Below are 12,534 nucleotides of genomic sequence, written 5' to 3'. Positions count from 1 at the left end.
TAGCAAGTTTATTTCTAGCCACTTAAGTTGGGAATTAGATAATACTTTGAGATTAAAGTGTCCTCTTGATTTAAAAAAAAAAAAAAACAGTTTTAGAAGCTACGTTTTAAAAAACATAGTGGGGAGGGGTACCTGGGTGGCTTAGTCGGCTAAGCGTCCGACTTTGGCTCAGGTCATGATCTTACAGTTCTTGAGTTCAAGTTCCGCGTTAGGCTCTGGCTGACAGCTCAGGGCCTGGAGCCTGCTTCAATTCTGTGTGTGTGTGTCTGTCTGTCTGTCTCTCTCTCTCTCTCTCAAAAATAAATGTACATTAAAAAAAATAAACACAGTGGGGATCATACCAAATATATACCTTTATGTCAACTTTTTTTTAATGACAGTGTATTATGGACATCTACCCTTGTCATTAAAATTTGTTATAGAATATCTTTGTTATAAAAAACATTGAACAAGTAAGAAGTACATATAGAAAATGAATTACCATTGTCCGTCCCCTACCCCTAGTCCCATTCTCCCTCAAGTTTGTATGTCCTTCCAGACCTTTTAGGCCTTTCTCTATGTATGTGCAGTGTCTGTCGTATGTGTGAGTACCTGCGTGTGTTGTAGACATTTTTTAAAGACATAAATGTGATACTATTCATATTGTTTTACAACTCACTTTTTTAGTTTAGTGTATTCTTTTTTTTTTTTTCAATGTTTATTTATTTTTCGGACAGAGAGAGACAGAGCATGAACGGGGGAAGAGCAGAGAGAGAGGGAGACACAGAATCGGAAACAGGCTCCAGGCTCCGAGCCATCAGCCCAGAGCCTGACACAGGGCTCGAACTCACGGACCGCGAGATCGTGACCTGGCTGAAGTCGGACGCTTAACCGACTGCGCCACCCAGGCGCCCCTTTAGTTTAGTGTATTCTAAAACCTGTTTATATTTACTTCATCCTTTTTTAATGATTTTTAAATTTAATGGTATTACTATTATGAAAATTATGCCTATTAATGCCTTAAAAAATCATATAGTACCACATAATTGTTGATGAAAATTTCAAATTCTCCTTACTTTCCACTTCTCAGAGGCAGCTACTTTCAAGTTTTTAGCAATTGCAGTATTTCTGTCCGTGTTTTAAACCAATGTGTATATATGGCTACCTCTTAATTTTTCTGTCTCAGATATCACCTGTTAATTTTCTTATGGAAATTGAGAGTTTAGGTCTTTTACCGTCTCTGAGCCCCTCTCTCCCCAGAAAAAAAAACTTTTTATCACTTGCATGTTTTCCCTCCCCCATTTTTCCTCTATCTTCAGGAAAAATTTTAAATCCATAATGTTTATAAATAAGCATGTGGAAGGAGACATTCGATTATGATTGCGTTTCCTTTCTTGTACAACTTTTTGTCAATTAAGAGTTTCTGGATTTCACATCTTCCTGTTTATTTTATTCCCTTCTGGTGAAACATTCTCCAGTAGTTTCCTCAGAAAGTATTGTGTTGGGGGCAACATTTTGAAACTTTCCATCACTGAGAATGATTATCCTACTCCGGAATGAATTGGAAGTTTGCCTTCAGAATTTTGAAGATGGAACTGTGTTGACTTCTAGTTTTCCTGTTAAAACTTGGAAGTTGTAAGCCTTTCTGATTCCTGATTTATTTTTTAGGATCCTTTATTTGTCTCTGGTATTCTGAAATTGTATAACGATTTGCTTTGCTCTGGCTCATTTTCATCTGCTGTGCTGGGCACTTGGTAGGTTCATTCAGTCTAGAAACTCATGTCCTTTAGAGCTGGGAAGTGTTGTCACATTATTTCTTTGAAAAAATTGTTCTTTATTTTTCTCTTTTCTCTGGGTCCTCTATGGTAGGATGTTCAACTTTTGTGTTGATCCTCTAATTTTCTTTTCTGGTTTCTGTCATTCCCTTTTAATTTTCCTTTTCCTTTTTCCAATGAATCTTTCCTCCCTGATGAATTTCTTCTGCTGTCATTGTTGATATCATGAAGAATTGATTACAAAGTTTCAAGTTCAATGTTTGGTCTAAGAGAGATACGGCTTTTGATGGTCCTTTTCTTTCCCTTCTTATTGAAGAGTCTTTTGGTTCTGTTCAATAACTTGTTGTTTAATGGCATCTTGTTTTAGGAGTGCAATATTTTTTTTTCTCGTCTCTTTGAGACTATTGTGTATAGATTTAAAAAATTGTTCTTCTTCCATGTTTTTTTCTTCAATGTTTTCTCTCTTCTGTTTCGTTCTGTATCTTTGATTGTAGAGGCTTTCTTCAAGTGGCTGTCCAGCCCTGTTTAGACTGAGGCACTAAAAAGCTAAGTGGAAGGTCTGTGTTCATGAATGGGGCTTGTTACCTGGGGCCTTTATTGTAGATGATGGATCAGAGGTCTGGTTACTTAGGGGGTTTACGGGGGAGCTCTCAAATGTCAGTATCAGAATCTTTTCTTTAGATCTAGTAAGTTTTGTTTGTGTCTGTGAGCATAAGCTTCACCTACCAGCATTCTGGAAGCTGAGGAGGGTGGTGAGTTATGGGATATCAACATTCAGGATGTGTTCTTTAAGTCCCCCTCCCATTTTTTATTTAGTGCTTTATCCTCTGTCCTTAACTATACCTGGTGTCCCCAAGATTTTCTGGTTCAGTGCCTCCAGAAAGGTTCAGTGCCTTTCTGCTGGAGGGGTGTCAGAGTGAGCCTCTTGAGAGAGAAGAATCTTATTTTCACTGGCACCTTTTTTCCAACCTTCAGAGGTTCTGGGTGTCTTTGATTCCTGAGCCTTTTTGGAGTTCTGTGGCCTGAATTGGGCTTGAGCTTGCGCCCTGTCCCTCTGTCCCAGCTTTCGTGTTCAGCCCTTTGTCAGCTTCCAAGTCACCCTCCATGAGTTTTTCAACCTCAGTTGGTGCTGTGATTGGTGTTGTGGGCACGTTGGGCCAGATAATTCTTTGTTGTGTGGGATGGTCTTGTGTGTTGTGGGGTGTTAGCAGCATTCCTGAGATCATGTAGTGATATGATGGTAGCACACACCTCTCCAGCTGTGACAGCTGAAATGTCTCCAGACATTGCCACATGTCTCTTGGGATGAATGACCCAGCCTGAGAACCGTTTCTTTAGTAACATCTGCTTTCTGGCTTCTAAAAATTTGACCTCTCTCTTCCAGTAATGTCTTTTCTCTTGTTCTTTGGGGTATACGTCTTTTAAAATTCTTTCAGTGTGACTTTTCCTGGGGGGTTATTGGGGAGGGATGGTATCAGAAAGTAAAGACAAATATGTGTGTTTAGTCTGCCATATTTTACTGGAAGTCCCTCTAGTGTTTTAACTGTACCTCTCCTACTAATAGACGTTTAGATGGTCTCTAATGTCTTGCTATTATAAATAATGTTATAACAATTATTGCCTAGGTGAGGTTCATTATTTTAGTTTTTTTTAATTTTAAGGACTGAGAATTCCTTAAGAACTTAAATTTAAGGTACTTGAAAGTTCTGATAATTTCTTAATTTTCAAAACTGCTATAACTAAGGTTAGAAATAGGTTAGGAGGAAAAAACAAACCTGTCTTCTTCATAGCCTCAGCTCCAATTCCTGTCTGCACTGCCCCCACCATTAAAAAATTTTTTTTTTTTTTTTTTTTTTTTTTTTTGCATTCCCTCTGCTGGTTTTGCCACTAATGAACCAATTCCCTGTGTATGACCCATTGTCCCCTAAATCCTCCTTTGCAAATCGGTAAAAGGCTGGCCTTGTTTGTTTCTAAGCGGGAATAATAAAAACAATCTGCCAGACTCCTAACATACATGGTTCCATTTAAATCCTTACAGCTCCTCTGTGAGAGGTAGACGTGAGCCCCATTTTATATGTAGGGACCCGGGGCTCACAGACCTGAGGTTACCAGCCCAAGGTCTGTACCTAAGTGGGGTGTAGTGACTGAGGTTGGTAAGGAAACCAAGCATTTTGTTTTCATTACGCCAGCCTGCCTCCCTGCAGTTGGCTTTTGATATTCATGAGGAAAGAGAAAAAAATTATTTTTCATGTCTCAAATATGAAGTGAAGCAGGAACGCTTTTCCTCTAAGGAGAATCTGAACTTTTGTAGGACCAATTTGTGTGATTTTTGACATAGAGTCAGTACTGAGCTCTAGCCATGTTGAAATTTGCATTTTAATCTCTTGGTGATTTTTCAAGGATTAATTTAAAATGACTAAATTGGTGCATTGCAGATTGAAACAAGCAGTAACCACGGGGTTGTTAATATGACATAGTCTGCGGTAGTGGAAGGAACATGAGTTGTGGACACAGCCAGACACTGGGCTCCACCACTTGGGGACCTTGGACTACTTACATATATTTTCAGAGCCTCAGTGTCCTTATGTAATTAAAAAAAAAAAAAGGGAGGAACAAATGAAGCATTGAATGTAAAGTTCCAAGTTCAATGCTTGGTGCAAGAGAGATACGGCTTTTGATGGTCCTTTTCTTTCCCTTCTCTTTGCTTTCCTACAATCCTAGTCTTAACCTCTTTTGAGGTCTATGTTGTGGCTACGGGCTAGGGCACATTACTTCTGGGGGCTTGTCTCTCTCTGGGTTTTTGCTAACATTCTGGGTCGTGAAGATCATTTCCTTTCATGGAGTGTGTGTCTGACCACACAAGTCTCTTAGCAGCTTCCACTGACACCGTAGTTTTTGAAGCTTAGAAATGGTGCCAGGAATGAAGTCCAGGACTCCAGTGCCTACCACATGGGGGGTTCTGTAAACATTTATTGACTATCTCCTCTAAGGGCCATACTGAACTTAAGAGAATAAGCAAAGAAAAGGATGGAAGGACTTTGGCACACGGAACTTAATTCTGCCGCCAGAGAATCCTGCTGCTCTGGACAGCTTCAGAGAACGGTTAATGGAAGAAAGAGATAACACCTACCATGGATCAGTTCAGGCAGTATTTGTTATGTCATGGGATCTTCACAGCAGCTTGTGGTGTGGTTGCTCTCCCTGCTCTGAAGAAGAAATGAAGCCCAGAGACCTGAAGTAACTTGCCCCTAGTCAGCCGGCCAATGAATGCTAAAACCGGGCATCACACGCAGGTCAATCTGATCCCAGTGCTGAGATGCTGCTGAGCCCTGGGCCTTAGGCTCCATGGCTTCCTACGCCCTTCTAAGAAATTGCTCATCGGCAGTTTCAGTTCTGTCATTAATTTTGTGAACAAGTTTAATGTCATTTCTCCTTCCAGAATGAGAGGGATTAGTATTTTTTCGTCGCTGCATCTCTGTAATTAGCACTTTACCTAGAACATAGTAGATTGTCAATATATATTTATAGAATGACTGAATGGTTGGCTGGCTGGCTGAGTGAATGAGTGAGCAATGCAGCCACCCCGCGGAAAGGGGAAAATAACAATTCTTCTCACTTGGCTTTTGGGTCAGTGTGTCTGCAAGACATTAATGAAAAGCAAACATAGAAAATTCTTTCCACTTTTAGATCGCTGTTGAAGTTAATTCTCATTAATCCTGCAATTTCTGCGTCGAAATATTTTCTTCCTTTTCACTGAAAAAGCATCACTAGGTAATTGTTCATCAGGGTTTTTCTCCATCAAGATAACACATGTAGGAGTGAATTTTATACAGGCAATAGTCAAATGAGCATAAATCTTTATAAATTTTAAACAATTGACCTGCACTAAAAAGAAATCCCAGATCAGGAACAATAATAATAGGTATGGGTAGTAATAATAACATTGTAAACTGGCTGTATAAGGGACTTTTTTTTTTTTAAGCACCCAGGTTTTGAAGTTTACTTTTGATTAATGGATAATCATATAGACCTTCATTTGGGATATTAAACAAACCTGTCTTAATTATCTGGTCAGTGTCATACCAAGTGGTTAATGATGCAGGAAAAGCATTTAGAATGGACAGTTACATATAACATTGCCCAGGCTCCACTTTGTCAAAAGATGTACCATGATATAGAAAAGATTTATGAACTCATCGTGACTTTGAAAAATAAACAAAGTTGAGGTGGTACTAGAAGGCCTATTATCAAGTACTGAGATTGTAGAGAATTCCATTGTTGCTCTTAAGGGTTGTCAGGTAATTGTTTATTCTAATGGTTTTTCCATTCACATAGGAGGGATAAAAGTTGACCTCTGGGTAAACCCTGCCTTCTTTCCTATAATATACTTCTCTGATGTGATTGCTTAAGTGAGTTTGTGGAATTCTTAGACAGATTATTTTAGAATGCAAATTTATAATTCCCTTTTAAGAATCCCACACAACTAAAGTAACCTAAATTCTTAAAAAAAAAAAAAAAATCAATTGAGGATTCTAAAGTTTTACGTTATGGGAAAATAATCTGAGCAAGAGTTATTTCAGGAAATAAGACCCATTGGCAAAACCAAGCCTCTTGCCTTAGAAGCCTCCTCCAGACACAGTACAGTAAGTCTTTATCATGTGTACTGTGTATGAAGCTGAAAGTCACAAAGACTAATAAAATGACAGACCGTGGGGCGGATTAGCATCTGTTTCGAAGGCTCCAAGGAGTACCCAGCTTAGAGTCGGTTCTTTGGTTTGGGGATTATCTCATTTCCCCAAGGTATTGAACCTAAGACGCTTTTTCTCTAAGCCCCACTATATCCCCTCCCATCCTTGGCCCATCCCCCCAAACCCCCACCTGCTTCCTAACCCCGGGCATGGATCACAGTGAGCCTGAAGTCCCCAGCCACCTGGATCGGCACAGGAGCCAGCAGGGATGGCTAGAAGTAAGCAGCTATTATGGGGCTTCTCCTGGGGGAAATGAGGTTTGTCAGGTGCCTTCCCCTCCTCTTTGTCTGGATTTAGAGCCACAGAGGGTTAGAGCTGGAAGGGACCTTTACCGTCATTTCTTTGTAGAGATGAGAAACGGGAGCCTGGAGAGGCTAAGGAGCTTGTGCAGCACACGCCTTTTCCGAAACTCACCTTCAAGGCTGTTTTGGCCCTGTTGACTAGAAACCTTCCTTGGACCTGAGCCCTTCCCAGCCCAAGTAGTGGTCAGTTTCATATCCCTGCTACCCAGCCCTACAGAGTAGGCCCATAATACATGCTAGGCAGATAGGAGAATGCTCACAAGGTACATCATTGATATGTAACTGAAATAATGCTTGAGCTCTGTGAATGGAAACAGAATGTCCTTAAACCTAAAAACGTACTGGCACTGAGAAAACTGAACCCTTCTGAGTCTGGACACTGGAAATAGTCCCTCTAAGCAAGATTTTCCTTCCCAGTAGGTGAGTCACACAGAGAATTCATTGTCAGGGAATAAAGGGAATGGTGATTTAGACTTAGCCTTGGTGGCATTATAATCCAGGACACTAGGCCCAAGACCAGGTGAGCGGCAACACCTTGCTTGACAGGATTGGTGGTTCTTTAGAAGGAGGACTGATCTCACATTAAATGAGTGGACTCTCCCTCTAAAAAACCAGGCAAGTGGACAAGTGTGGTACTCCGTAACCTGGAAGTCCTGAGCGTTGTTTGAGATTCTTCCTCCCCCCTCCACTTCTCAGGTCTAATTCATTATCAAGTCCTGTGATTCCACTTTACAGAGATCTGTTGCATCCATATCCAAAGCTTTCATCTCAATAGTTTTTTTGCTGTAGTCATTCATTCTGGGAGTATGGCGCCAGCCTGTTAACTGATTGTGCTGCCTCCTGCTTGCCCTCTCCTGTGCGTCCTCCATAGGACCTCCAGGAAGATCTTTCCGAAACACATATGTGATTATATCATGATCCTTCAGCAACTCTCTCTGACCCACAAGGGAAGTCTAGGCTCTCACAGAATCTGCACCCAGTTCCCCTGCCCCAGCATGTCCCCTGCTCTAAACCCTGCTCTTCATTTTACTGAACTGCTAAGAGCTCTTCTCTCCTCCTTGCCTCTGTCTCTGCCTGGAATACGCTTCTTCCTGTGTCCACTGAGTGAACCGTTGGTGGGAGGCCCAGACATAATATCTTCTCCTCTGTCAAGCCTTCCTCCCGTATCGGTCCAGCAAAGTTGAATCTGCCCTTCTCAGGCGGCCCTGGAGTGTGTGCGGCCTGGACCACAGTACTTTGCACACCATACTGATGCCATTGCCATCCCCAGGCTAAATTCCTGGAAAATGGGGATCATCTTTTCTTTAATCTCTGCAGGCCCAGCTCCCAGGTTGGTACTAAACACATAGTAGGAGTTAAATACGTTTGTTGATTGACTGATTACAGGAGACAGAAATGGGAGGTTGAAGATTTAGTCCCACTGAAGGAAAGTGCTAGGAGAGTGGTATACCTTGTGTCCTTTATAAATATAAGCTCACAGTATATTCTGGCTGCAGTCTTGACCTAGGACAACTTGCTATGGAAGTCGTCTCTTCTCGTTATTCCCTACACTCTTGTCTTACCCATCAGACATACGTGATTGAGCTGGCTGTGAAATAAACACCTGCTTCTGCATGCAGCCCCTCTCCCATTACCTGATGAACAAACCACCTATTTCTTTACACTTTTAATAAATAGAGCCGCACACACCTTAAACAAGTCCCAATCCCACCCCCCTGCCATTTTATCTGACTTTGTGAGTTGCTAGTGTCAATTTTGTTTTCCATGAGCCCTTCACCATTGATCACTTCATCCAACCCAGACCCAGGTTTTCTGACGTCAATGCTGTGTTCTTCCTAATACACCACCTTGTCTGTCTTCCAGGCTGGTGTGTTCCTCTTAGTCCAGCTAAGGAGTCTTAGTCACTGCTTTCTCTACTTAGTGATTCTTTCATCAAACTGCTAGGTGATGGGATATGTCATTATACCCAGAGGGACCTCAGTGAAGTGACAGAAACCTACTTGTAACTGAGTGGTTATAAGATAGAGACCAATCACCATGCCTGCTCAAAGTGGAGGAGCTTGACAAATGAGGAATCTAGGAAGACTTCCAGGGGGAGGTGACATCTCAGCTGGGTCTTGGAAAGTAAATGGGTGTCCTCAAGGAGGAGAAGAGCATTCTAGGAGGAGGAAACAACAGAAGTAAAGACCTGAGGGTAAGAAAAGGCATGGCAGGTTTGAGAAATTGGGGATTGGTGGGGCTCAAGCCACTGGATCCTTTAAGGCACAAGGGAGAAAACCCCTTTCTCCAAGGGGTGTTCTTCGGAGATGAAGCATGGTGGAAACTGTAAATGTTCCCTGCAGCTGCTCCCAAGGCCTGCTGTGCCCCACAGGTGCTCCCATGGCCTGCTCTGCCCCACAGGTGCTCCCAAGGCTGAGTGAAGTTCCTGGGGCTGTCGCCACTCCCACCCACTCCCACCCGCCTGGGCGGGTGGCTTCCCAGAAGGAAAGAGGCAGGGGAGGAAGCAGATAAGAAAGACAGCTTCTGTTTAGACACAAATATCTTGGTAATCAGCACAGATGGGATGAGAAATACCAAAAAAAGTACATGACAGTTTAGAGAGAATTTGGCTAAATGTTACATATTTTTAACATACCTGTGTAGAGTTTTTGGAACAAGCACCTGAATCCCTCCGAACCCGATTGGGCCTGGGGGTTATGCCTCAACCAAGTGGTGTTTTTATTTCAGAAATGTTTCCTTCCCCATCCACAAAAGTATCCTTATGATTTTTTTTTTTTTCTCCCACCAAAATAAGGTGCAGGATTTGTCTCTGACGCTGTGTCTCCTTATTTGGACGGCAAGCTGTGTAACATATTTCTACCCAGCGTGAAGCTTCTTGGCAGACTCTTGAGGCCACGTTTTGGTGGCTTCAGAGTTATCTTTGGATCTGTCAAAAGTGCTAATGGGCTTTCTGGCCTTCTTTAAGCTCCTCATTTCTATTTTCTTTTTACTTCCATCCTCTCCTAAAAGAAAAATTTATGTAATTCATCAGCAGTTAAGCATTTTACTGAAATGCTCAGCTGAGGGCCTTGTATTTTTGTTTGCGAGAATAGCTCTGCCATGTCACGGTCTTCAGAACAAACCCCACCCTGACATCATCAGCTCAGCACTCCTCAGTCCACCGGGCAAGAGATCCACTTGTTGACTCATTGAGACTGCCTTTCTTGTTTTTGGTTTTCAAGTTTGTTAAGAGGCAAGTCGGCGTGGTGGTTAGAGCAAGGGTTTCAGATTCAGGAGACCTGGTTTTGAAACTGGGCTCTGCCTTTTCTAGCTGGGTGACCTTTGCAGACTACTTACCCCTCCTGAGCCTCAGTTTCTACATCTGTAAAATGGAAATGAAACTGCCTTTTTCAGCGTTGTTGAGAAAGATTAGAGAGAACACAGGTAAAGTACCTGTTGTCCAGCACATAAGGATTACTCAGTAAACGGGATAACAGTTCTTAACAGCAGTGTTTCTCTTTCAGCAGGCATACTTTGATCCTGCTTTGTTCCTGTGCTGTGCTTTCTTTCCTGAATACAACTTTTACCTACAATTTTTAGTGATATAAACAATGAGCACAGGCTTCATTTCACCCAAGACTGAATATGTACATAGTGTGTAACCTTGGTCATATTACTTCATTTTCTCTGTTGCCTCTGTTTTCTTATCTGTATGTAGAGACAATAATACCTGTTCAAGGAGTGGTTTCAAGATCAAATGAAATAACATATGTAAAGCTGTGTGTATTGTAGATGTTTAAAAATGTTTAAGTGGGTCAATGTAACGTAAGGGAAAATATATGGGCTCCGGAGTTGGATCTGAGTCCAAATTCTGACTCGACCAGCTACTGAATCTCTCTCAGACTTACTTTATATATTGGGGGAGAAATGCCTCATTGGAGTTTTGTGGAAAGTGCGTAAGATCACACATACAAAGTATCTGCTATAGTACCTGGTACTTGGTAGGTAGTCAGTATATGGAACTGTTAATTCACTCACTATAAAGGTCACTGGTTAACCTGGTATTCCAATCAAACAACAATAAATCATAAGATAAGTGCCCATTCTTTTTCCCAACCCGTAATATTGTTGAAAAGCACTTTATGCTATTTTGCATGGAAAATCCACCTGGTTTTCTTGAATTTATGGGTTATGGCTCTTTCATCATTATACATTGCAACCCCTTGGCAGTAGTGTTCCCTCCCTGACCCCTTTCATTTTCAGAGGATTATATTGTGTGGCATTGAAAACCTGTAACATGGAGGAAATTAACATATTCATGTATATTATTAAAGTCAGGTGGGTATAGAAAGGATTGCAGAAATGAAACACATTGTATTTTTTCTGAAACCTAAAGAGGGCCAATCTAGAGTACTAATTAAAGAAATGAAGTCCCGGCTACAGACAAAAGCTGGTTAAAACACTGCTTTGTCACCACTTGCTGCTTGTCTGCAATTTTTTTTTTTTTTTTTGCCTTTTGAGTGAAATACCTGGAAATTGTAAATCTTCGAAATTGCTCCAATTCCTGCCGAGTCCTTTCAGAGAGTGTAAACTGTGGAGGAGGGGGACGCCAGCAGTGATGACAAGAGAGGAGCGTGCCCAGCCTTTGCGGGTGGGATCTGTTGGACAGAAACGGGCTCTGTGCCAAAAGCATTTTGGTCCTTGGGTACTTTCTCTTGACTACGCGTATGGTGCAGTGCATTGGGAAAGTCTTAGGATCTGGGGTCAGAAGATCGGAGCTGCAGTCCTGTCTTTATTGCTCATGAGACTCTTTGATCTTGGCATCCCTCTCTGAGCCTCGGTTTCCTCATTTGTAAGGTTGCAGACTTCCTGTCCTGCTCACCCTTTGGAACTGATAAGAAAAGCAACACAGTGCTGCCTGTGACCTCACGTAAACTGTAGTCACCACACACAAGTGCTTCATCTCTAAAGTCTCTTCCAACTTTGCATTTCATGATTTTACACACAGTGGGATTCAGCCTCCCAGGTGGAAAGGATAGGACAGGGGCAGAGGAGAGTATACTTTCTGATGATTTTTTGCTTCACATGCTTTTTTAGATACCGCCTGTAACAAGAGCAAACAAAATAAGCTACGATCTCCCCTTCTTGTTTCTCCTAGAGAAATCTGACAGAATATTTTGTGGCTGTGGATGTAAACAACATGTTACATCTGTATGCCAGTATGCTGTATGAACGCCGGATTCTCATCATCTGCAGCAAACTCAGCACTGTGAGTAGACTCATGAGATGGGCTTTTTAATTGCTGTAATTGAAAGATGGATCAGAAAGATTAAAGACAATTTTAGAAAAAAATCAGCCACAATCCCCTCAACATGTCATTTTCATTAATTATTCATGTTTCTTTACAGTGCATGTTTCATTTATTCTTATAGCTTCACAATCAGTTATAAATAGTCTTCCATTTGGTCGTGTCATGAACACTTTGCATATTTTCACATAAGCTTCCGTCATTGTCATTTTCTTTACATGTCTGCATCATATTCCATTGTATTGATGTGTCATCATTCCCTAGATCTTTCTTCTCTCGATGGCCATTTAGGTTGTTCATAGTTTAATCCTTTAGTAGATAATACTGCAGTGAACATCTTGTGGCTGCTTTGGACGGATGCAGTTCGTATTTGAATGAGTTAGACCATCAGGTCAAAGCACTTGATGAACACTGTGACTTAGGGACCGCCAGACCACTTCCCA

The 12,534-nt window shown here is 41.6% G+C and overlaps 1 protein-coding gene across 7 annotated transcripts in view; it reads left to right on the top strand.

The window, feature by feature from the left end:
• Positions 1-12,534, top strand: part of DENND1A (DENN domain containing 1A) — a 512,100-nt gene that overhangs the window by 257,699 nt on the left and 241,867 nt on the right. For all 7 annotated transcript variants that reach the window (XM_030294533.1, XM_032595666.2, XM_032595664.2 and 4 more), the window contains one exon: positions 11,942-12,052. In XM_030294533.1, the coding sequence (XP_030150393.1) occupies positions 11,942-12,052 (111 nt within the window). The remainder of the gene's footprint in view (positions 1-11,941; positions 12,053-12,534) is intronic.

Source organism: Lynx canadensis, chromosome D4, assembly GCF_007474595.2.
Source record: "Lynx canadensis isolate LIC74 chromosome D4, mLynCan4.pri.v2, whole genome shotgun sequence".
In the NCBI taxonomy this organism is placed as follows: domain Eukaryota; kingdom Metazoa; phylum Chordata; class Mammalia; order Carnivora; family Felidae; genus Lynx; species Lynx canadensis.
This window is presented reverse-complemented; position numbering and strand designations above follow the sequence as displayed.